At 35.8% G+C, this 27,837-nt stretch overlaps 1 protein-coding gene across 1 annotated transcript in view; it reads left to right on the plus strand.

The window, feature by feature from the left end:
- LOC150100075 (ubiquitin-conjugating enzyme E2 J2-like) overlaps positions 1-27,837 on the plus strand; it is a 132,180-nt gene that overhangs the window by 29,911 nt on the left and 74,432 nt on the right. The window contains exon 3 of the mRNA XM_090402572.1: positions 10,255-10,295. Coding sequence (XP_090258698.1) covers positions 10,255-10,295 — 41 coding nt within the window. The remainder of the gene's footprint in view (positions 1-10,254; positions 10,296-27,837) is intronic.

The raw sequence follows: 27,837 nt of genomic DNA on the forward strand, positions 1-27,837 counted from the left end.
CGTGGAATGCATTGCCTGATAGAGTGGTGAGGGCAAGAACGGTCAATGAGTTTAAGGAGTGGTATGATAGACTTTGTGTTTCTTAGGGGGAACCTCCCCTCGATGAGTCTTGACAGACTTTATGTTCTTAGGAAGGACCTCCCACGATGAGTCTTTTGACTCCATGGAGACCTGAATAATAATAATAATAATAATAGTTTCGAAAAGAATGTGGTTCTAAAAAAAAGTGATTTTGATGGAAGACTGTGTCTTAGCATCTCTTGTTGAGTGGCAGCTTACTGAGTATTTATCAAGAAATCAAAAAAGGAATTTGAAGCTCTACAAGAGATTAAAAGCAACAGCAGAATAATAATTACCAAAGTGGATAAGGGAAATGCCACAGTAGTTTTAAACCAATCAGATTACTCAGGTAAGCTTGCCTCTTTACTTCTGGATCATTCTACCTACCTCCCTGTAGACTATGATTCCACCAGCACACAAATCAGAACACTCCATAGACTCCTTAAAAAGGTTACATCTTGGCCTGTGGAAGTTACAAACAGACTAAAACCTTATAACTCTAGACCCCCCCCTCCCCACCAGATATATGGACTACCAAAAATCTATAAACAGAATGTGTGATTATATCCCATTGTGGATGGCACTGATTTGCCTGCATACAAATTAGCCAAAGTGCTCACACATTGTATTGGCAACACACCTTCACACATAAAAAAAACTCAGCCCACTTTAAAACCGGTATAGAAAATCTCACACTCCACCATACAGACATAATGGTCAGTTTTGATATTTCCTCCTTATTCACCAATGTCTCACTCAAAGATATTTAGACCTCATTCAAGCCATATTTCCTTCCAATATCTCAGTCCTATTTCAGTTCACCATGAACTCAGACTATTTTATTTGGTAAGGAAAATTCTACAAACAGATAGAGGAGACTGCCATGGGTTCTCCACTCTGTCCCCCTTGGCCAACTTCTTTATGGAGACCTTTGAAGAAACTCTGTCCCACATGAACCCACTGTCTGGCTATGCTATGTGAGTGATATGTTCTCCATTTCACTGCATAGCCTGGATACACTCCACAATTTCTTAACACACCTAATCAATCAGCACTGCAGGATACAATTTACCTCAGAAAAGGAAAACAACTGTCTCCTATTCCTAGATACTCTGATTACACACCAACCTGATGGATTCCTAGCATTCTCCATTTACAGAAAATCTACACATACAGGTAGATACATTCAATTTGGATAACAGTGTCCTAACTACTGAACTTGACTATATCCTTTACACTTTCTTAGCCATTGGCTACAACCCCTAAAAATAATAATAAAAAAAAAATATATATATATATATATATATTAAAACCATGTAACCACATACCCCCCCTCCCCTCTTCAAAGCACAGATTACTCAAAATCTATCACCATTCCATATATACAGGACACATCTGAAAAATTAACAAAAATCCTAAAGAAATATGACCTTACAACGAGTTATAGACCACAAGAAATTGGCTATATCCCCTAGACCTACCAGGTCCCTTTAAGTTGCAGACTGTCCTACTATGGCCAAACAGACAGGATAGCCAACCACAAGGACTACATCCGGTTCCACTAATACAGCCACTCAGGACATGCTAACCATGTTGTGGACACCCACCACAGGATACACTGGAAGAAGGTCACTCTATTACACTGCATAAATATAAGCATGAAAGACTATTCATGAAATTTGCCTCAGCTCTGAAGAACTTTTCAAATCTCAACACATTAGGGGGTGTGTGAGACTTCCCCAAATTTGGGAAGCATACATTTTAAGATCATCAGCCCAATGGCCAAGACAACCCACTTTAGCCTGCTGGGGGAGGGGGCACTGTTTAGATCTCTAGACCTGACTTCTGTTGCCTTTATTCAGTCTCATTTGCTTAGTTTAGTGCACATATCATTGTTTTTTTTTGTGATCCCTAATGATGGCAATGTAACATTGCCAAAATACAAGGTGTTGATTATAGTTTTTAATTAATATTCTAGTATATGTTGTCATTTCCTAAAAAATTAAAAGCTATATATAACCAACTTATAAGCTTATCTACAAATATTCCAAAGGAAATGTGTGATTGTCTTTTGGATATGCTGGAAAAAATCTTAACACCCTGGCAATGCCCTAAATTATGATATCCAAAAATAAATACAGCTGCATGACTTCAAACTAGTGCTATTCAAGATATACCAGAGCACACTAGTAGCCTTTTAGTTGATTTCCACTTCTCCCTAAGGGAAGAGATCATTCATGTGTTATTCAATTTGCCTGGCACTAGTTTGAAGTCATGCAGCTGTGTTCATTTTTGGATATCATAATTTGGGGCATTGCCAGGGTGGATGCCTAAGTATATTTTGTCCTTCATTTGACCAGCACCTGGAGTACAAGTTATTGTAAAGTGTTGTAAAGGATGTAAATGAAGATGGGCTGGCCATATTAGTAGACTGCCAGATGCAAGATGGACAAAATTAAGCACTGAGTGGATACCAAGAGAAGGAAAGGTCACCAAAGAACAAGATGAAGGGATGATCTACAAAGGTTTGACATGAGATGACATTGGTTAAAGCCAGACAGAACTAGAAAATTAAGGGAGAAGCTTGTACCCAGCAGTGGATGGAAAGAAGCTAAAGGAGAAGACTCTCAGTTGAGCCAGTCCTAGTTTTTCATTTGCTGTCTGCAGCCCAGTAGTTTTCCAGAGTGTAATATTTCAAAGTAGCATATATATGTGCATGTGGATTGCAGCTTTTCATTTTCTATTTTTTTTTTATTTTTTATTTTTTTTGCAGAAATAGGTCAATGTATATTAGTACAGTGGTATCTTGCTAATCCGAACTAATGAAAACCGTGCTCATTCGGATTAGTGAATTTCCTCCCAAGAGGCCACAATAACTAGCGTTTAAGACAAAAATAATCAGATTCTAATGGTACATAAATTTAATTCTGTAAATAAATGAAGTATCTGATAGAAAAAAGCTACTGTACTGTAATGTAAAACTTAAAAAATAATACATTACACAAGTTTATTTCAGTAAAAAATTAGTTTGTATGTACCTGTATTGTTGAGGATTCTGATTTAATAAAATCACATAGTTCAGTACATAACTTAATTTGTATAAAAAATAGCACTTTCTTGTACACAACACAAAAAAAAGTTTTATTTCTTTGTAAAAAAAAGTCACTGATTTTCTTTTGCTTCTTGGAATCTAAACTTTTTTCGAATGCTTCTTCTTAGAGTTGCATTAATAAAATTTTGTGGAATGGCGTATCATTCTGATTAGCACATTCTATACACATATTAAAATTGTCAACTGCCTCTTCATGTTTTACTTTTTTTTTTCTTCGTGTTGTTTATCGTCATCGTCGTGTTCTAATTCATTCTGTAGTGTCATATTTATAATTTCAGTATCTGATTTGATTTCGAATTCACTTTCGGTTCTACCTGTAATCCATTCCTTAGCATCTGTTTGTGAAATTTCAACATCTGGATTTATATTTTTAACCAAATTATTTGTTTCGAATTTCCTCTTTTTGTGTATTACCGTAGTTATCTTGGTAAATTCTAGAAGGTCACCTTTTTTTTCCATGATGCTCGAATTGCCTCAGGTTCAACGGCTTCCCAAGCAGCAGCAAATCAGAATGCTACATCTTTAATTATTAACAGTTCACAAAATAATAATACGTAATAAATAAAACTTTTTTTCTTTCAAACCCAGTTCGGATTACTGGAGGGTTCGGATTAGCGAGATACCTCTGTATGAGATATGGCAATGTGCAATTGGGATAGGTCTTTACTTTTAAATAGAAGAGGTACTTCCTATTATATTACATGCCGTTTGAATAATGAAAAACTTAATATCCAAATGATCTCATGGATTCAGAAAGGTATTCATATTCTGTCAAAGGTTTTCCTTGATAGTCTGTTAGTGTGCTAGATTTTCATCATGACTGTTTGTGATGTGGATAAGGTCTCTGATTGAGTGCAAATTATCTAGGCCACTATTGAGCTTAGTTCAGTAGTGGCCAGAAATGTCCAGTGCATAAGCTTTAGTTGATTGTTAATTACTTTGGAAATGATTTTGCATTCTCTTCATTAGCAAGATTTGACACTAGTTTTGAAAGTCTGTGTGGTCTCCCTAATTTTTTACCTTATACATAGTTGCATTGTCATCTCCTTGCAGCTATCCCCAACCATCCACTATATCTCTGTGTATTATTTCTTTTCCATAATCCCAGTTTACTATTTATTTTCATTTCATCTACAAAAAGCTTGTTACTTTACAGAAAAATATTAAATCAGAATTTGACTATAGCATACTACATTCACATTGAATTATGTGTTGCAGATGAAGAAATTATGGCTAGTAGTGTGCACACTAATTACAATCAACTCTCACTACAGCTGACTCATAGAGACCACAGGAATAGTTTGTTATAGCACATGGTTTACTATAGTGAATTTCTTTTAGTATAGCATTTACCCATAGAGCTTTGATTGGAATATTTTGGTAATTTATTGTGAATGAATTTGTTATAATTCATTCACAATAAATTCATTTCATTTCATCAGTGTTTGCTATACATGAGAGTTAACATTCTTTGAATACTGTGATGTGCAGGCCATGTAATTAGGTTATCGTATTGCTGTTGTATTAAAATCAGATAGCACTACATCAAATAGTAAATAAATAAAAAAAACATTTTTCTCTTTGAAGGTTAATTTGAGAATTAACTATAAGTCCAAATTAGATCATAAGTCAAGTGGCACGAGTTAGTTGACAGGAGTGAATATGCTATGAGAACACTTAACAATTATGTTCTACATGATTGTCATAATCCTATGTCTGCAAATTCAGGAGCATCTGCTTAACAGAGGTGTATTACCTAAAGGTTGACATTTCTCTGTAGCACTTCAGGTGGTGAATTACTTACTATAAGAAGTCTTATTGTAGTAGACTGAATCAGACTGAAAAAACACTTGGACTATTCACAATGTGTTGAGAGTTTAGAGGTATGTGTGCTGATTTGCAGAATGCATATTATAATGTTTTTTACATGTTAGGCTCATTGACCCTGTCTTGTCAAGAATTAAAAACCCAAATTTCTGAGAGGGGAAATCCTGAGATATACAATTGTGTGTGACCAAGTACTCACCCTTAATTAAAAGCTCTTTTAAAGGTTCTTTCCATCATCTGTGACTCAGTCAGTAATAACAGTGCCTTATTACTGACTGAGCTACAGAGGCTTGGTTATTTTTGATTACTTTATTTATTTTTAGTGTAACTTCCAGAACATGATTAGACTAGTTTTTCTGTAGATAAGTCATAAAAGTGCATTAAGTGCTTTTAGAAGTATTCCACACAGTAGCAGCCAGTGAAAATTTTAAGTGGGGTGCTGCATATATGAAATAAGAATAATTCATTTTTTACTAATCAGTAACCACTTTATTAATAAGTAAATTTACATATTAAACATATTTTACATATTGCTTTATTAAAAATATTTCACCCTCACCACAAATACACCAATAATAAAAGTTTCATACACAGAACGCAAGCAAGTATGCAATTTATCTTTAGCGACACTGCTCTTTAAGCAGTGTCGGTTTTGACATTCCGACACTGCGTTAGATCGCAGTGCATTTGTTTCGTGTAACGATAATTGAGAAAGTATAATTCTTTTCATATTTTCAACAGTGACACTCGTCATAATTCAGCCTTGTATCTATAATAAATAAATAATTATATGTTATTTTAACAGAATAAAATAAGATTTACAAAAAATATTTCACCCTCACCACGAACACACACCAATAATAATAAAAGTTCCGTATTTTAATACAACATATTAAAACTATATGTCCCACACAATGAAAATCCTAGAGAGGGTTCTTGATGGAGGACAGGAAGGAGGTGGAAATTGCAAAGGAGTAATTTGGCTTCATGCCTGGTCAATCGAAGACAGATGCTATCTTTGGGTTACAACAGATGATGGAAAAGTTTCGAGAGAAGCAACGGAGCTACATCTGGTATTTATTGATCTGGAGAAAGCGTATGATAGCATGCCAAGTCAAGAAGTATGGAGGTGTCTGAGGGAGAAGAAGGTACCAGAAGAATATGTCAGGTTGGTGTAGGAGATGTACAGAAATGTGAAGATGAGAGTTCAAACCTGCCTGGGAGAGACAGAAAGTTTTCCAGTGACAGTTGGCTTGCATCAAGGGCCAGCATTAAGTCCGTTCCTGTTTAATGTTGTGATGGAGGTGGTGAGAGAAGACGTGCCTTGGACTATGTTGTATGCAGATGACATCGTGCTGTGTGCAGAATCAAGAGAAGTGACAGCTAAACTGGAGTGTTGGAGGAAATTACTGGAAGATAGATATGAAACTGAGCAGAAGTAAGACAGAGTATATGTGTTGCAAACTGGATGGCAGCCAGGAGATAGATCTGGAGCTGGTAGGAAATGTCATCAGGAAGGTCAGTGACTTTAGATACTTAGGTTCAACAATGAAAGAGGATGGTGAGGCTGAGAAGGAAGTGGGATGCAGGATGAAGGAACTGGAAAGAGATGGCTGGAGTGCTATGCGATAAGAGGGTGCTGATCAATCTAAAAGGCAAAATCTACGGGACAGTAGTGAGACCAGCTATGACATATGCTATGGAAACTGTGGACCTGAGGAAAAATAACATCAGCAGGATGGAGGTAGCGGAGATGAGAATGCTTAGGTGGAGGTAGTGGTGTGACCAGAAAGGATTGTCTGAGAAATGACTATGTAATGGGAACGGTGAAAGTTACGAACTTAGGAGCAAGGATACAGGAGGAAAGGTTGAGATGGTTTGGTCATGTGATGAGGAGGGAGGAAGAGTATGTGGGAAGAAAGGTCATGCAGATGGATGTGCAGGGGAGGAGGAGGAAGCATGGATGGCCAAAGAGGAGATGGAGGGAGATGTTGGAGGAAGACTTGTGGATGAAGAACTTGGATGTGGCTGCAGCCCAAGACAGAAGGTTGTGGAGGAGACTTACCACAAACAGGGACCCTAAACTGGAAATTTTTTGTTAAGTGGGAAAAGCTGAAGAAGAAGGTCTCACAGAAATAACATGCGCACATATACAATTTATCTGTAGCGACACTGCTCAGCGAGCAATGTTAATTCACTTGTTACGTGCAGTGACAAGTGTAAACAAATATCGGCGAGTCTAGCCGAAACTGACCAAATGTGATATTTCCGACACTGTGTTAGATCGCAGTGCATTTGTTTCATAATCTAAAGCGTTAATCGAACAATTCCAATTATTAACTATTCAATCCATGTCAAAACATAAGCTGTAACCTTTAACATGTTGTATTGCATTTATATAATATTGTAAGCATTGTTATTATTTATAAACAAACAAAAACAAAATTTAATTTTTTCGTTTTTCCCTTGGGAGTGCTGCAGTGTCGCAGTGCTTATGTACAAGCTGGCACTGATTCCACGAGCACTTTGAAGCTATCAGAATTTTCATGGGCACAGTGATCGATTAAAATATTTGATTTAGTGAATATTATACAATTCTTGACATGTGAAATATGATTGAATGATGAAAGTATATATTGTTATTAGTGTGTGTGTGTATTTTTATACATTTCCCAAATCACTTCCCAAATAACAGTCATCTCACTCTGATTCAACATCAACATTCTTTCCAAATAATCTTGTCCTACCTCAGTAGATTTTAGTGTAAACAATTATCTGAAAAATTACCTTGCTTCAGGAAGTTATCCATGAAGAGAAAATACTTAGAATGAACTGTTGGCTTTACAGTTCTTTAAACAATCCCTTAATTACCAATGAACTCAGTTACTTTTCTTATTTGAATACAATTCTGTTCTTGTTTTCAGCATTCTGTAACACACACATGCAAAGAATACTGTTTAGGAGAAACCATAACTTTGTTTGAAACAAAATGTTCTGTCTTCAGTTTCATTTATTGACAGGAACAAAATGCAGAGTTAAATAAACACACTGCACCAAAACTAGTACTGAAATTTGCTCTTTCCAAACTTGAGCTACTGTTTATCCTTTTTTTTAAAAAAAAAATGAACAGTATTAGAGACCTTCTAGATTTTTATCACCTGGTGGTCATACACCATTTGAAAGAATTTACTTTCTGATAAATTTATAGGTCTCTGATTCTGCTTCTTCAAACTTTTTTCCTCCTCTCTAAATGAAACTCAAAATTCTCCTTTTAGTCTCCAGCAATGAACAGAAACAGCTGTTGTTTAGCTTCAACTCCAGTTAACTTCCATATTGCTCTCACTGAACAGCAGGATTAAAGCAATACATAAAATAAACTTTCAGTAAGAAGAAGAGTACTGTTTTACTGTGCACAGCTTGTCTATTTAAATGAAGAGTGATAATTCCTTGATATTAGTTTGGATAAAAATTATGTGCAGTTCTTGAATTTGGAAATTGTGAACTGCATGCATTGTCTCTGTTGCTATTATGAAACATTGACAAAATTTAGCAATGCTTCATAACAAAGTTGCAGTCTGTTTCAGTAACAGCAACAGTTTACAAAATGATTTATTAATATTTACTCTCTGTGGAGACAAAGACAAGTGAATTTAATTATAATACTAAATTAGATTTCATGACAGTACTAAAAGAAACTATTACATATGATTATATTACACTAAATAAATGGTAAGGGAGTAATTAATTATTATTATTATTATTTCGGTAACCTCCATGGAGTCAATAGACTCATCATGGGAGACCCACTCAACCAGCAACAGTCTATCATAATGAATTTGAAGTTATTTACACTCCCTGCATATGCATTCCACTCACCAACAACTCTCCATGTAAAAAAATCTACTCTTCACACCCTTTTCACCACATCTTTATACAACTTTATACAAAAGGGGATGGCCTCTCGTTCTTCCCATCCACTCTTTTTATAATTCCTTCTATATTAACTTGGTATAATCCCTTAACTAACTTCAAAGTCTCTATCACATCTACTCTTTTCCTGTCCACCAAACTGTAATCCACACTCCCTCAAATGTTCATAACCAACACTCTAGAGTCCGGTGTCACTTTGGTCGTTCATCTTTATTTTTTTTTTCACCCTCCCTAGCGCTCCCATATCACAATGAAAACCAGGCAACCAAATCTGAGCACAATAACCCATGTGTGGTCGGACCAATGCCTTATATAGATTCTTAGCTTTATCTCTACATGCCAGCGTACTTTTTATCAGAGCAGCAATGTAATGTACAGTCTTTGCAACACTTGTAGCATGTCCTTGGACCTACCATCACCACATAGATTAAAGATGCCAAGACATTATATTCTTGGTTTCATCCTTTATCCAAGAAGACAAAGTCTGCACGTGCAGTCACTTCACAATTGGCTACTTATATATATTGGCTAATGACTTCACATCAATTGCCTTAGTATCCCATAATGCAGAGCACATATCCTTACAGACATTTATAATGCTAAGCATATGGGAAGGGTCACACCCAGACCAGTTTTGACCTTTATTGAGGTCCCATCAGTGGGAGCCATGCCTAGAAGAGATACCAAGGGTTCAAGTAATGCAGAAGTCATTTCCATATACAAGTAGTCAAAAGGTGTCACATGTTATTACTAAAATACTAGATTAGAGATAGATGTTGAAAGTTTTTTCACTTGGTTATACTATAAATTAAAGAAGCCAAGAAATTATATTCTAGGTTTCATATTTTATCTAAGTGTAAGCAAACTAAGTTTGCACTTGAAAGAGGCTAATGACTTCAGTACCATCACTCCCAACATTCCAAATTTCATCCACTTCCTAAAGTATAGCTCTGCTGATGCACTAATTATCCCAACTTCTTTATTCTTTTTTTTTTTTTTTACAATTGTCTACAACATAAAGTCATCTAATTTATATATAAAAGTAAAATATGGTGTATCAGATTTAAAAGTCATCAGATACTCCACATATGCTTCCAATATAGGCCGTAATGCTTATTTCATTCATTTAAAAAAAAAATGTTTATATACATTTTGGTGATTATACTTGCTGGCTAATATTTTGCTTTCATTTAAATTCATTTCCATTAGTTTATTTGAATGTGCTATTTATTAAGTTGATAAAAGTATTTTCATGTAGCAATTTAGAATTATAATTATTTACTTATATGTATGTATCAAATAAAACTAAAAATTTTTAAATATAGGCATTTTGTTGTGCAAGGCCCAGAAGATACATTATATGAAGGTAAGATAGTTCTTTTATTATATTTTTATTTTGCTGCTGATAAATGTGATATTTACATCATCATCATCAAATTCCTGCCATGTACCCTCAAGGGGTGTACAGGATATGACAGTACTACATGAAAAAATTACATCATTACTAACTTCCTATCTACAATTTTCCTCCAAATCAGTCTGTTACTTGTCAAGACTCCAACATTATCAGATCTTATATTTCTATCGTCTAAGGCACTTTGTACCGTATCAATCCACCTATATCTTGGTCTTCCTCTGGGTCGTTTTCCTGCCAACCTGGCAGAGAACACTTGTTTTGCTAATCTTTCCTCTCCCATTCTATTTAAGTGACCATGCCACCTGAGATTAGCTCTGCTAACGCATTCCTGGATGCTGACAATGTCAAGTTTTTTCCTAATATCCTCGTTTTTTAATATGATATTCCCATCGATGCCATCTGTTCACGCCTATAATCTTTCTCAGGACTCTCATATCTGCGGTCTCTAGTCTTTGGTCAAGTGTTTTACTTCTGACCCAGCTCTCAGATCCATAAGTTAAAACTGGTTTGAACACTGTCTTGTATACAGCTAATTTAGTGTTCCGACTAATTTCTCTCTTATTCCATATGAATTTATTCAATTGACTTCCCACCATACCAGCTTTGCTGATTCTGTTGTCTATTTCTATATTTAATTTACCATCTTCAGTAAAAATCGTGCCTAAGTAGCTGAAATGTTTTACTTGTTCCACAGGTTCTCCATTCACAACACAGTTGACATTTTCAATGATTCTGCCTATTTTCATTGTCTTTGTCTTTTTATTGCTGACCTTCATACCATATCTATTACAACAGCAATTGAATTTAGTCAGAGAATCTTGCAGACTTGTAGCGGATTTATTTAGAAGTATAACATCATCCGCATAAAGCAAAGAGCTGACATTAACATCTCCAATTTTGATATCATCTTTAATACCACTTTGCTTCATAATGTGATCCATATAGATAATGAATAACAGAGGGGATAATGTACATCCTTGTCTTCTCATAATTTAACATTAAACCATCTTCCTGTACTTCCTTCAATTCTAACTGCTGACTTACAACTCAAATAAAGACTAAGTATTGCTTGATATAATGCCCCATCGACACCATATAACTGCAGCGTATTGAATAGCTTCTCTCTTGGCACCTTGTCATATGCCTTTTCCAAATCGACAAAACTTAAATACAGATCTTTGTTATATTCCCATGCTTTCTCGACTATTTGTCGTAAAGTGAAGATCTGATCCTAACAGCCTCTATTTGGCCTGAATCCAGCTTGTTCTTCACCAAGCTTTTCTTCCACAATTCTTCTCAACCGTTTCTCAAGTATACTTGCATAGATCTTGCCAGGAACACTCAGTAGAGAAATACCTCTGTAATTCTCACATTCAGTTTTATTTCCCTTTTTATATATGGGTACTATGAGAGCTCTACTCCAATCATCGGGAATTCATCCCTCTGTCCAGGCTTTCTGAACTATGCAGTGCACCCACTTAAGACATTTATACCACCATACTTCAGCATTTCTGGTTGAATATCATCTACCCCTGCTCCTTTCCACATTTCAAGCCTTTGATGGCTTTTTCTACTTCAAGTATGGATGTGTATTCCTGACTGCATGCCTGGTCAGTGTTTTTTATCACTGTGCTGTCATCACTGCTTGTTTCATTTAGCAGTTTTTCAAAGTAATTACTCCATACTTCAAGGATATCTTTTTCTACCGTTTTTATATCACCTTTATCATCTCTAACTCCTTTTACAGCACTCTTTCCTCCATTCCTAAGCTTCTTCAACAACCTCCAGAATATTTTGCCACCTTCTTGATATTTATTTTCTATATTCTTGCCAAAGTCCTCCCATGACTTTTGTTTAGCTAGTTTTACACACTGTTTAGCTTTCTTACATTTGTTTCTGTATTCTGTAAGAGTAAAAGCTGACTTATTTGCCAGGAACTTTTGATAAGCTTTCTTCTTTTCCTTCACTGCCTCTTTAACTTCCTGTGTCCACCAGGGAGTTCTGATTTTTTTATCCTTGCACACAACCTCACCACATGCCTCTCTGGCAGAATCAATCAATGTTTTTTTCATAGTTTACCACTGAATCTCTAAGGTTTGATTCCTGTTCTCAAACTCTTTCATTTTTTCTTCAATATTCTTTGTGTATTTTAGTCTAGAGTTCACATCTGAGAGCCGCAACTTTTATTCGCTTTAAAACTTTCTTACATGTTATTCTTTTCAATATGAAATTCAATTTTATCCTGCTCAAGACTAAATAGTGATCATTTCCAATTTCAAATCATCTGTACACTCTGGTGTCCTGCACCAATGAGAAAACATCACTATCAACAATAACATAGTCAATGAGACTTTTCTTATTCCTAGCCTCTTCTCTCCATGTGAATTTGTGCACATTTTTATGTTGGAACATGGTGTTAGTAATAACCAGTCCATGTCCTGAGCAGAAATCCAACAGATTTTTGCCATTATTATTAGCTTTGCTCTTTTCTCCAAATTTTCCCAAAATGTTTTTATATGTCTCCCAATCATTTCCTACTCTGCTATTTAGATCCCCAACAAGCACCAACTTTTCCTTTTTCATTGTGTCAGTTGCTTTTTCTAAAGCCTGAAAAAATTCCTCCACTTCTGCCTTAGTAGAACCTTCTGTGGGACCATAGGCACAAATAAGTCTCAATGTCCAGTTCCCCATTCTCATATTTGCCCACATTACTCTACTTGAGACTGACTGCCATTCAAGAAGATTAGACTCGTATTTTGTGTTGAATACTATGGCTACTCCTTCTTTTGCTTGATTGTCATTGCCTGAATATAACACTTTATATTTATTGCCCAGAAAGATCTCACCAGTTTTTGTCTTTTTTGTTTCAGTCACCCCTATTATGTCGATCTGGTACTTATCTAATTCCTCAGCTAGCTCCATTTCTTTGCCATTCAGGCTTCTTATGTTGATAGTACTGATCTTTAACTCTGGTGATGTTGAGTTGGGGTGTGTTTTTAGATTTGTTCCAGTAGCTGACTTTTCGCTGTTCGCCCTGGTTCCCTGGCGAAAACAACAGGGGCCTTGTTTAACTGGGCGATGCCCCAGCCGGCATGAAATTTTGTCATGTTATACCATCATTTTTTATTTTGGTTTAACCAATAAGAATACAATTTGGTTGGCTAAATTCCAAATTTCCAGCCCATCCTCGTTCGTTCAGGATCCAAGTAGATACCCAACAGGGTGCACCACGAGAAGGTGAGGATTGGACATTAGGTCAGAAGCCCTGGTCGGTTCTCCGCATTCCTTGAAAGGCTATGTGGAGGTCTCCTCTCAGTTATACAGCTTTGACCCTTAAGCACCCCTGATATTTACATTAGTTTGCAAAATTAAAATGATGAATTTTTTTGCACCAAATTTGTGTAAGTTGACTGGGAAAAGATGCAGTTTCAAATCTCACTATGATGGGAAGAACCTCATTAGGTGTCCTGTGTCAGGTTATTTTGATTTTTCCTCCTTTGAAGCAGGAAAGGCTTGTATCTCTCTCTCTCTCTCTCATACACGCAGTATCTGCCATTCTCAACTAGCTAATAAATGATTAGGATCAACTTGTTTTAATGTCATTTGGTGATCAGTATTCATTTTAATAAACATCAGAATGAATGCTAATATTAATGTTAATAATTAGACCACAACCATGTTAAGAATAATCACTTCAATTTCCCAAAATTTTAACCATCATATTAGGATCATCATCTGGAGCACACACACACAAAGTTACATTACATTTCAAACAGTATACCAAAGTGATAATGATTTGTTGAAACGTTATTCTACTGGCCTGACCTCTAGTGAAAAAAAACCCTACATCAAAGCTATATCCTATTTATTTATAACATGGTCAGAGAACAAATTCATATTAGTACTTTTATTACAGAAATGGTGGTGGCCTAATCAATAATTTAATATAAGTTTATATTAAGGCTAATATCCTAGATTACTAGGATCTTAGTAATCTAGGATCTTAGCTTAGCCTAGATTACTACAGTCTTAATTATATTTTATAATGAACTCAGAGCAAAAGGTTATGTGAAGAATATGTGCCATCCATATTCTTGGGATTTTTAGACCATCATTATTGTTAAGATTAGGGTGGTTGATTAGAATTTCACAGTCCTCTTTAAATTTGTGCTCATACCACATTTTTGTGTGATGTAATGAACAAGCACCTTTCTAGTCAATGTAAAGTATTTAGGGCATGATCAGAAAGGCCAGATTTGCCATAGTTATTACATTTAATGTGTAGTTGTTTCTTTTTTTTTGGATAGGAATTGTGCATCCAGTTTCACTTAATTAAAGCAAATTACAGGTGCATTGAGGATAGACCAGGGGAGGAAGTGGATCTTTGGAGTTTTTACGTGTCATGTGTTTCTATAGTATTCTGTTATTTTAGCTGACATCCCTTTAACATATGAAATGGCTACAGTTTTGTTTTATTGTAATCTAGTTTATTATTAGGTGCAGTCTTGTGAAGAATTTTGTTGATAGTATTTTTGTCGTAGGTATTGCTGATAACTTTTAATTTGTGCTTAATTGCTTGCTTATCAGAGAAAATCTTTAAAGGCTGGTGTTTTAGTATGTTAGTGACACCTAGTTTTTTTTTTGTGGTGGTGGTAAGAGCTTATGTGTATATATTGGCCAGTATGTATAGGTTTACAAGTAAACAGTGAAAGAAAGACTGCCAGATGGAAGACCCTCTACCATGTTTCACCTATTCCAACAATTTTTGGTTGAATGAACTCTTATCAATGCTACAATTTCATTCCCCTTGTTTCTAATACTTCTAGCATTTGTAAGCATACACAATAGCTCATTTCTGTTTCTATAACAAATCCCATTCACCCCACTTCTCAGATATGATCCCCCCCACACACACATGCACGCACGCACACACACTCTCTCTCTCTCTTCCCCACCCCATCCAATTCCTCTATCATCACTGATATTACATCCCTCTCCTGGCCTAAATGTCACACCTACATCCTTGACTTTCTTAATCCTTTCTTGTGCACTCACACACATCTAATCCTGAAACCATCATCTACACTTCTCATGCAGTGTTTCCCTGTCCATCCTGACTCACCCTGTTTCTCTGTCCATCTTGTGTTCCTTCTCTTTCATTCTCTTCACTCATTTCCCTCACCATTCCTGCTCTTCTAGAACACCTTGCTTCCTAGGGTCTTCCATTTGTTTTGGTCATAATTTTCTCTTGCAGCAAAAATTTCTCCAACTGCCTTACACCAAATTCGTTTACATGTAACCCATCTCTTTTATACAGCTCTATCCATCCCTCAAATTCATCCTACACATTCACAAAATGAACTCTTTTCCTCTTCATACAACTCTGCTAGCATACCATTCATAATCTTCGCTCACCTTCTCAACTCATCATCATCATCATACCTGGGCAATCACACTGTGAATTCCTTACCTACCGCACTGTTATCTTTAACTCTCCTTAACAGCCTCCTGACATCCATCCTTACGTTCTCCTTCCAGTCAAATCGTGCATGCCAATTACCACTACTAACTTTTTTGTTCATGTACTCCTCTTATTCAACGCTTCAATCACCCTGCTCATTCTAGGTTTGGGAAAACAAACCTTGCTCACCTTTTCACTCACCACACTTCTAATCATTGACTTTCCATATATTGCTACTCTCAAATCATTGGATATTTCTTTCAAGTCTTTCATGCTATTCTTCCTCACATTTCCATCCAAATCCGTAACTCTCCTCGGTTCATTCCTCATATGTTTAATCTCTTGCCTCATCTTTACTAATTCTGCTTTCATCTCTTCAATTACTTTCTCACTGCTATATATGTATATTGCATTTTCAGTACCTTGCACATCTGCTGTCTTACTGCTTACCACTGTTAACTCACTGCAAGCTATGCCAGCTTTATTACCACTCGCTGCTGCTAACTCTCTGCCATCTATACAGCTACCTTACCACTCAACATCGCTAATTCACTGCCACTTTTGCCTGCTGTCTTACCGTACTATAAACAATCTTTTGCCTACTATCAATTATATTCAATATCTCATAATCCACAAGCATGCTACACTTCTTGCACACTCATACTCTCTCTCTCTCTCACCTCTCCTATTAATCCTCTCCACATAAATATCTTCGATCTTTCCCCAAGCATATACATTGCATTCATGGCACCTCACCATTTTCGAAAAATTTATGCACTTGCATTTGTCTTTCACGTTAATCTATGTCTTATCACCATTTTACTCATGCACAAAGCTACACACAAGAAACACAAAGAAATTTAATAAATACAGAACTTTAACTACACTGAACACCGCCTACCAATCACAGCTATCATACAACAGTATTTAAATAACAATTTATCACTATTGATTGCCACACAAAATTTTAAACTTTGTATTTCAAAGCAATCTCAATCACTGTGTTCAATGATCAAAATACCCCTTTTTGCTATCATGCATGCCCGAAGTCTGTGAGGCCACATATCAAAGTGGCATGCACAACATCCAATGGAAATGCTGCCACTTGCACCAAATCCACCTTAAGGCTGGCAATGCTGGGATGTTGTTTCTTTAGACTACTCTCTCATAGGAAGTGGCTCTTCCAACAGGACTTAGTCCCTACACACAAGGCAAGGACCACACAACAGCAGTTGGAGGCAAACGTTTCCGACCACACACATTACCATTGGCCGTCTGGAATCCATTGGACTTCAAATTATGTTGGAGCTGTGTGTGGTTGGGCACGCTTGCCTCCAATTGCTGTTGTGTGGTCCTTGCCTTGTGTGTAGGGAATAAGTCCTGTTGGAAGAGCCACTTCCTATGTGAAACAAGGTGTTGTTCAGGGGACAACCACAGGTTCTAGCACAGTGTCTTGATACACTTTGACAAAGGTTTTGACCTCAGGAATGCAACTTGAATATCTCCTGATACGTCATCCCCCTACCAAACCTTCACTGAACATGGGGTGGTGATCTCTTTGAATCCTGGGTGCTATGGCATGTGCTTTGCGACCATCCAGAGCATATAAGGGTGTTTTTGGCATTTAAACGACTCTTCAGTGGTGAAAATTTTCTCATCTATGAAAAGGCTATCTCTATAGTTTTCTTATTTATATATATGTTAAGAGAATTTTTAGAGAAATGAAGTTTGCATACTGCCAGAGAAGTGCTTTTGATTTTATCACCCTCTGCCACATAAGTTATTGTTAGGAAGTGTCCAGTAGAATGATGATAGGCTCTCACCCCAGGTCATCAGTTAGCACATGTGACATCATTCGCTGTGAAATGTTCATCTCTCGAAACATCACTTTCTGCATTCTCACAGGATTATGGCAGAGGTGTGCCCTCACAAGCTGTTGTGTTCTAACACAGCTAAACAGTTAGGTCTTCTGTTTCATTATAATAGTTAATAGTCTGATACACAAACATCCTATTGATCCAAAGTATTTTTAGTGTGTTAAAAATAACAGATGGCTGCATTCCAATCTTGTGAAGTGCTATTACGTATTACAGCTACATAGTTCTCATAATCTCTCCACTGCAAGTTAACCCGTACAGCTAGACAACTCTCTTTCTACTGATAAACATGTCAATGTTGGCTGTACACAGTGCCACAAATAGAACTGGGCTTGCCAATTCTCTGGGAAGTGTAGGTGTGTGGAAGTTGTAACAGCATTTATGGCAAGACTGTATTTTGATAAATACTAACAAGAGCATGTTTCCTCTCTAAAATTGACAAAAAAATCACAAATGTCTTGCTGTTTTTTGTTTATTTAAGTAGAACAAGGGGTAAATTAAAAAAAAAAAATCAGTTAAAAAGACTTGTAATTTCTGTAAAATAATTATAATGAAATATTTTTTTTAACTCATCAATGTTATATAATGATGTTAAAGATACCAAGCTATTTTAAACCTGGTTTTACTCCATTTCCCAAGTAAGCAAACAGACAAACAATTCAAGTTAAGTTTGCACCTGCAAGTGTTGCAAGTCTAGCTGACCCTGCACATAGTGCAAGACCAAGGCAACTCATGGTAAAAGTAGAATAAGCTCTGATCACTAATCTTAATATTTACCCATAATGCAAAGCACATCTCCTGGAGGAGATGTATGATGCTTTGTATTAAAGACAAGGGGGCCACTACCCAGACCGATTTCGACCTTTATTGAGGTCTCATCAGTGGGAGCCAGGTTAGAAATACCAAGATTTTAGTAATACAGAGCTTATAAGTATTTTACCAGAACAACTTGACTTGTTTGTCTGTTTGCTTACTTGGGAAATGGAGTAAAACCAGGTTTAAAATAGCTTGGTATCTTTAACATTTATTATACCCAAGGTAAAATACTTTCAACATTTATATCTCCTCCTGAGATTTTTATTTAATAAGGTTAAAACACCTTATGGTAACTTGTTCTGGTAAAATACTTATAAGTTCTGTATTACTAAAATCTTGGTATTTCTAGCCTGGCTCCCACTGATGAGACCTCAATAAAGGTCGAAACCGGTCTGCGTAGTGGCCCCCTTGCCTTTAATGCAAAGCATCATACATCTCCTCCAGGAGATGTGCTTTGCATTATGGGTAAATATTAAGATTAGTGATCAGAGCATGACTTGTTTAAAATTTATTTGTTAATCCCTTGTTTAAGAATTATTTTTCATGTATTATTCCTGAATTTCATCAGCTATTAATTGATTAAATAATTTTAATGTATATTTTACTATTGGAAGAGCCCAGTGATAAATATCATTTATCTTAATTACTTTATTCCTTCAATAATATTATGAAAAATTATATGTATATAATTTAATGTACCCTATATGTATACTGAAACATATATTTTATTATTATTAATTGTAAATGAAATGAAAGAGAAAATTAAGTAACTGTAATATTTTATTTATATTTTTCATTACTCAATGTATAAGCATAACCTTATGTAACATTAACGCTAATGTTTACGTTTTGTTCGTTGCCATGGAGAGAGAAATAAAATGGAACGCACGTGGGTAGACCGTGAGCTTCGATAACGAGAAAGGAAGAAAAATATGTGTGTAGTAATATAAGAATATAGAAGGGGAGAGTTTTTGAAGCGGATAAAAAAAGGAAGGATATAAGCAAGGGGGTGAAAGTAAATAAAAAGGACTGAAGGGCAGGAATTCAAGAGAGTAGTATTTAAAAGTGTGCTAAGACGAAGTGAAAACTTATAGATAGCTGAAAGTAAAGTCAGCAGTGGCATTAATAAGAATTAGGTGCCATAATTGGATAATTGAAGGACTGAAAGGTTAATGAAGGATTCAGAATAGATCCAGTTAGCCTAGAATTACTACTCATTTCTATATTGCTTTTAGGAAGAATTGTACGGAGCTTAATTTGTTGTGAAGTAGTAAACAAGGATATCAATCTGCCCTATAGTTGCCGTCGAGAATTGTGGAGCGGGACAAATAATAGTCTAGTTATGACCTTGAAGAATTCTTTTTATATGTGTTCCATAAGTGTAATAAATATAATTTGAAGATGTACTCACATCAAATCTGACGTGCTGAAGATTAATTCCGGTAAGGACAGTCATATTTTATTTGTTTCTGTGTATGAAGACTTGAGTGATAGTTCCATTTGCTCATTCTAACATTTACTGTGGCATATCGCCGAAGTTAGAAATAATTTGCCTTGAAATAATATCTGCCATGTTTAATGATATGATAAGTGCCAGCTGAGAGTTAAGTGTGGAGTATAACTGAGAAATATGAGCATACTTATTAAAAAAGAAATTCTGTTGTATTAATCTGAGTAAGGAATCTTGTAATTGAGAGAACTGTGAAACTTGTATGTGAAGATTTTGAAGACTGAACTAATATGAATGATTTGACCCAATGTACTAACTTAATTGTAATGTCTCATTTTAGAAGTGGAATTCATGTATTTATCATATAACCTTATATTAAATGTTTTGTTTTATTAATTTCAATACTGTGTTTGCCTGATTCTTTTTTATTGCACCGTTCATAAATAATTCGAATCTAGCGGGAGCCTCAAATGAAAAATATTGAATTTGGCCTGAATGAGTAAGGAGACTGTTAATTTAATTGAAAGTTGATTCTACTATTTTATATAGACTATTCTAAATATAGGGTGGTGCAGTATAAATATAAATTTCTCTATATTTGTATTAGTGATCAATTGGCAATTAATAGATTTTATTAATAAGAGTACGTTACAACAAAATGGCGGATTCGGAACTAGGATGTACGTTCCAACATTATACTCCAATATTCTGGGACCAGAAGAGGATTGTTTCATTTATTTTATTTTATTTGTTATTAACACCACTAACCTCCATGGAATCAAGAGAATTATTATGGTACGCACTGTTGCACACAAAGCCCATCAAACCATGCTTTAAATCCATTCAATATATCTGCATTCACCATAATGTCAAATAATGCATTTCACCTACCCACCAGTCTCCATGCAAAGAACCTGCTCCTTATGTCCCTGCTCACACCCTCCTTATACAGCTTGCAGGGATATCCTCTTGTTTTACCCCCTTCTCCCATTTTGTGAAAAATTTTTTCCACTTTAGTCTGGAAACAATCCTTAATCAACTTAAAGTTTTCAGCCATATTCCCTTTCTCTTCTTCCTATTCATAAGGCTTTGCAGACTGCATTCCCTCAATCTGTCTTCATATTACCAGTATACTTCATATTTCCTTTTTTGTTTAATTTAGTAAAATGCATTGTTGAATTTTTTTGGTGCTTTTAGTGTAATGTGATGTTCACTTGTGCTGTTATTGGCTTTTTTTGTGTGTGCTTTTGTTTACTTTAAATGGTCAAGTTTGGCTTTTATAGTTTTTTTTTGTTTTTTTTTAGTCGGTTTAGTTTATTTTTAAGAAAAGTCTAATTGACTACGTTATTGTTGATAGTGATGTTTTCTCCCTGGTGCAGGACACCAGAGTTGTATACAGAGGATTTTGAAATTGGAAGTGATCACTATTTAGTCTTGAGCAGGATAAAATTGAATTTCATATTGAAAAGAATAACACATAAGAAAGTTTTAAAGCGAATAAGAGTTGAGCAGCTCTCAGATGTGAACTGTAGACTAAAATACACAAAGATTATTGAAGAAAAAATGAAAGAGTTTGAGAACATGAACCAAACCTTGGCAAGCCTTGAAGAAAGCCCTGATTGATTCAGCATTCCTGGACAGAGGGACAAATTCCCAATGATTGGAGTAGAGCTGTCATAGTATCTATATTAAAAAAGGAAATAAAACTGAATGTGAGAATTACAGAGGTATAACTCTACTGAGTGTTCCTGGTAAGATATATGCAAGTTACTTGAGAAACGGTTGAGAAGAATTGTGGAAGAAAAGCTTGGTGAAGAACAAGCTGGATTCAGGTCAAATAGAGGTTGTCAGGATCAGATCTTCTCTTTACGACAAATAGTGGAGAAATCACGGGAATATAACAAACATCTGTATTTAAGTTTTGTCGATTTGGAAAAGGCATATGACAAGGAGCCAAGAGAGAGAAGCTATTCAATACGCTACAGTTATGTGGTGTCAATGGGGCATTATATCAAGCAATACTTGGTCTTTATTTGTGTTGTAAGATGGTTTAATGTTAAATCTGGTGTGAGACAAGGATGTACATTATCCCCTCTGTTATTCATTATCTATATGGATCACATTATGAAGGAAAGTGGTATTAAAGATGATATCAAAATTGGAGAAGTTAATGTCAGCTGTTTGCTTTATGCGGACGATGTTATACTTCTAAATAAATCCGCTAGAAGTCTGCAAGATTCTCTGACTAAATTGAATAGCTGTTGTAATAGATATATTATGAAGGTCAGCAATAAAAAGAAAAGACAATGAAAATAGGCAGAATCATTGAAAATATCAACTGTGTTGTGAATGGAGAACCTGTGAAACAAGTAAAACATTTCAGCTACTTAGGCACGATTTTTTAGTGAAGATGGTAAATTAAATATAGAAATAGACAACAGAATCAACAAAGCTGGTATGGTAGGAAGTCAATTGAATAAATTCATATGGAATAAGAGAGAAATTAGTCGGAACACTAAATTAGCTGTATACAAGACAGTGTTCAAACCAGTTTTAACTTATGGATCTGAGAGCTGGGTCAGAAGTAAAACACTTGACCAAAGACTAGAGACCACTGATATGAGAGTCCCGAGAAAGATTATAGGAGTGATCAGATGGCATCAATGGCAATATATTAAAAATGCGGATATTAGGAAAGAACTTCACATTGTCAGCATCCAGGAATGCGTTAACAGAGCTAATCTCAGGTGGTATGGTCACTTAAACAGAATGGGTGAGGAAAGATTAGCAAAACAAGTGTTCTCTGCCAGGTTGGCAGGAAAAATACCAAGATATAGGTGGATTGATACGGTACAAAGTGCCTTAGACGATAGAAATATAAGATCTGATAATGTTGGAGTCTTGACAAGTAACAGACTGATTTGGAGGAAAATTGTAGATAAGAAGTTAGTAATGATGTAATTTTTTCATGTGGTACTATCATATCCACTACACCCCTTAAGGGTACATGGCAGGAATTTGATGATGATGGTGATGATAGTTTATTTTTTTTTATTTTATGTTCACTTTAAATGGTCAGGCTCTTTTTCAAGACCAATGAACAGAAATGAGATACCATATCAGTCACACACATAGTAGTAATGCATGAACCTAGAAGCAAACTCCTTAGGCATGAGTCCCTCGAAAGCTAACCAACCTGACCATTTAAAGTTAGTGATGTCAAAAAAAAAGAGCCAATTCTAGAAATGCATGCACCTAAAAACTAACTCCTCAGGTCTGTGTGGTCCTCAAAAGCAAATCTGACTGTGTATATTGGCTCTACAGACCTTAAACAAACAAGCACGCACACACCAATAATAAAATGCATGAACATCATTTCACTGAAGTGACCCAAAAAATTCCACATGACATTTTACTAAACCAAACGAAACAGTCCTCTGATACCAGAGTATTTCAGAGCCTTGCCAGATTAGCCATTTTACCAGATCAACCAAGGTCACATAATAATAATTCATCAGTACACCCCTGACCCACTAATCAATTATAATTCTCCTATTCTCTAAAGCACCATGGACCTAGAAACTTATTCAGATTTGAATCTGAATAAAAACATCATTTTTTTTATTCAGATTCAAAACAATGTCTATAATTTTGATGCTAGTATGGTAATGAACAACAGGTGTGTATTGTCAGTGTTCATCTGCTCAACCAGATTTTCTGTATTATGCAGAAGACTCATTTCCAAGCATACCCTTGGAAATGAGTTCCATAATACTTTTTTGCATATTCAAGCAACTCAACAAATTATTTCTCCTTTTCTTTGGTGCATTAAATCCTGTAAAATCATTGGTAACATTTTCATCAGGAGAATTATCAAACATCAAGACAAACCATAACTTACGCCAGCATTTTTTTGGTATTGATGCTTGTACCCTCTTCTGATCACTAGCAAGGAACCAAAGCACTTCTTTCATTAAATTCTTAAATATCTCTACAGGCTGGCCAGCATTTACATCTAACAAATGTTTCATGAAAAGTGAGTGATACTTGTCCCTTCACAGAGCATAATATTCCTTAGCTTGGCAGTTGGTAAGGAATGTACAGTTCTGTGGTAAATACACAGTATAAATGTTTTTAGTATACATGTGAAATTCTGAGGGCTAAACGTTTCATGAAAATGTTTGTCAAGAATGAGAAGATTTTTGCTATCTTCCGTTAAGTATAGATGTGTAATGTGCTGGGGCTTTAGGTTTTTCAAGCCATTCTAACATAATCTCATTGGTAATCCAGCAATTTCTATTTGCGTGGTATCTTGGGATAAATTTATGCTGTTGGCGATAGGAAAAAATTTAGTTTTTTCCTATCGCCAACAGCATACATGTGTGCCTGCCTGCCAGCTGCATTTGAGTACTCTAGGATAGTAACTCTATCCTGTGATTGTCTGAATTTTATACCTTCATCCTGTGTTGTTAATGTTCTTTGCAGTGTGCATCACCAATATAATGCAGTTTCATCAGCATTAGACCCTTGACTCAGGACTGAAGCACTCATCAGCTATAAGATAGCCAAATTCATCCACATACAAGCTGATCAAAATTAAAGTATCCAAGTCCTTGTGGAGCACCACCAAGTGATCCAAATGCTCCAAAGATTTGCAGGAATACATTGTGTGTCATGCGGAAGCAGTATATGAGAGAGAGAGAGACAAAGGTAGTTCCAAAATTCACCACAAAGGGATGCTATATGATGTACCAAATATAGATGTAGTAATTTTTCTGTGTGTGTAAGAAGGAGAAAAGCAACACAAGCATAAATAATGCATTTTTATTCACTTCCATTATGCATTCATGGCTGTACTGTTCAGTGTGCTGCCCTTCCCAGTATGCCACAAACTGCATCCTTTGCACAGTGTGTTTAGTGGCAGAATGCAGCTGTTTGGGACTGATGTTGCACACGCATGCTGCATTATGCTGTCTTTCAATGGTGACAAAGATCCTGATAAACCCTGTGCAGTGGAACACATTGAAGGTATTTGCATGCAAGGTCTGTTTTTCCATTGGGCATACTATGGAGAAACAAAAAAACATTTCATGCATTTCCAGAAATTTCATGTTAGATTTGTAAGAATTTGAAGGCTTTGATAAAGAGCAAATGAAAACAAGAAGTAGACTGCATTAAGAGGATAAAATGCTTGATGGGGGGGGGATTGCAATGTAGCATTATTGAAAACTCAATTGATACTGAAATATTGCTTAATGACAATGCTCCTACTGCTCAAACTGAGTAGCTGACTGCAGTGGCAATTCCTAATCCATCAACTGATGGATTAGTAATTGCCACTAATGAAGAAATAGATGACAAAACTCCAAGTTGTGAAAAGCTGAAGACTAATTGGAAATTTCTGTTAATTTTGCAGAAACAGAATATCTTTAGTCACCAAGAATTCCTGAACCCCTATAGTTTATATCCTCATTTCATGTATATGAAGAGGTGCTTAAGAAGCAATTAATGCTTCTGGAACTGTGAAGTCTTTTGTGGATTCAGAGTGATCTGCTTTTATAACTCCAAATCTGTTTAAGGTTCCTCAGTTCCTGTTCCACCAAGAAAACAGGCACATCTCACAAAACATTTTCAGCTCTTGTTGCATTGGAAGATAAACATCACTGTCACAAAATCTGCAACTGAAATGTAAATTTCGTTAGTTTTATATTGGAAAAAAAAAAAGAAAAGAAAAACTGATGGCATTAAAAATGATTATCCTTTTAAATTCAGTAATGGACATATCTGCATAGGAAAATTTCCCATGCAGTAGTTTAATTAATTTGTTTAAATTTAAAAACAAGTACTCTGAATTCTAGTTTGCAGACGTAATTAAGATCAGTTTGCAAAATAAAAGACTATAGAAAAGCATCAATGGCAAATGATGATCCCCTAGGACAGTGATGGCGAACCTATGACACATGTGTCAGCACTGACACACTTGAGGGTTTTAGGTGACACACCGTGGATGTTGAAAAATATTGGTATTCTGATGAAAAAACTGTGATAAAATGTGTAAGATCGCTCTCGGTTAAGGTGAAGGTAGGTTTGTTCGTTGAAAGAACTTTTTACCAGTAGTCAGCAACAGAAAAGTCATTAAATGTAATGTAAGTTTGTAATTTCAGTTTATTAAATTAATTGTATAATATGAATTCATAGATTTTATATCAATGTCCTATTAAATAAATAGCCTAATATGATATGTATAAGTCACCATCTATGCTTATGTAGTTACATTTATAATGCATGTATGCAAGTGGCACATCAACAACATCAATATTTTAAAAAAAAAAAAAAGTTTGACACAACTGGGTAAAAAGGTTCGCCATCACTGCCATAGGACCTGTGCCAGTATTAATTGCAATTTACTTCATCACATTCAGACTTCTAGAAGAAAACCTTGTCCATTCCATTGACCAATGATATTTTGAAAAGTCAAGTCAGTTTTGGGATGTAGCTTGGTTTTTTTTTTGTAGTAATTAAAATAGCAAGTCTATGAATGTATACAGTGTACAGAATTATTCATTTTTAGGAGATATGAAATTGCAAGGGGTGCTTAAGGATCAAAGCTGTATAACTGAGAGGAGACCTCCACATAGCCTTTAAAGGAATACAGAGAACCGACTATGGCTTCTGACCTAATGTCCAATCCTCACCTTCTCGTGGTGCACCCTGTTGGGTATCTACTTGGATAATGAACAAACGAGGATGGGCTGGCAATTTGGGACTTAGCCGACCAAATTGTATTCTTATTGGTTAAACCAAAATAAAAAATGATGGTACAACATGACAAAATTTCATGCCAGCTGGGGCGTCGCCCGGTTAAACAAGGCCCCCGTTGTTTTCGCCAAGAAACCAGGGCGAACAGCGAAAAGTCAGCTACTGGAACAAATCTGAAAACACACCCCAACTCAACATCACCAGAGTTAAGGATCAGTACTATCAACATAAGAAGCCTGAATGGCAAAGAAATGGAGCTAGCTGAGGAATTAGATAAGTACCAGATCGACATAATAGGGGTGACTGAAACAAAAAAGACAAAAACTGGTGAGATCTTTCTGAGCAATAAATACAAAATGTTATATTCAGGCAATGACAATCGAGGAAAAGAAGGAGTAGCCATAGTATTCAACACAAAATACGAGGCTAATCTTCTTGAATGGCAGGCAGTCTCAAGTAGAGTAATGTGGGCAAATATGAGAATAGGGAACTGGAGAATGAGACTTATTTGTGCCTATGGTCCCACAGAAGGTTCTACTAAGGTAGAAGTGGAGGAATTTTTTCAGGCTTTAGAAAAAGCAACTGACACAATGAAAAAGGAAAAGTTTGTCCTTGTTGGGGATCTAAATAGCAGAGTAGGAAATGATTGTGAGACATACAAAAATATTTTGGGAAAATTTGGAGAAAAGAGCAAAGCTAATAATAATGGCAAATATCTGTTGGATTTCTGCTCAGGACATGGATTGGTTATTACTAACCCCATGTTCCAACATAAAAATGTGCACAAATTCACATGGAAGGAAGAGGCAAGAAATAAGAAAAGTCTCATTGACTATGTTATTGTGGATAGTGATGCTTTCTCCCTGGTGTAGGACACCAGAGTGTACAGAGGATTTGAAATTGGAAGTGATCACTATTTAGTCTTGAGCAGGATAAAATTGAATTTCATATTGAAAAAAATAACATTTCAGAAAGTTTTAAAGCGAATAAAAGTTGAACAGCTCTCAGATGTGAACTGTAGACTAAAATACACAAAGATTATTGAAGAAAAAATGAAAGAGTTTGAGAACAGGAATCAAACCTTGGAGATTCAGTGGCAAGCCTTGAAGAAAGCCCTGATTGTGATTC

This window comes from Typopeltis vanoorti, chromosome 13 (assembly GCF_054136105.1).
Source record: "Typopeltis vanoorti isolate ZY-2024b chromosome 13, IOZ_Tvanoo_1.0, whole genome shotgun sequence".
NCBI classification, from domain to species: Eukaryota; Metazoa; Arthropoda; class Arachnida; order Uropygi; family Thelyphonidae; genus Typopeltis; species Typopeltis vanoorti.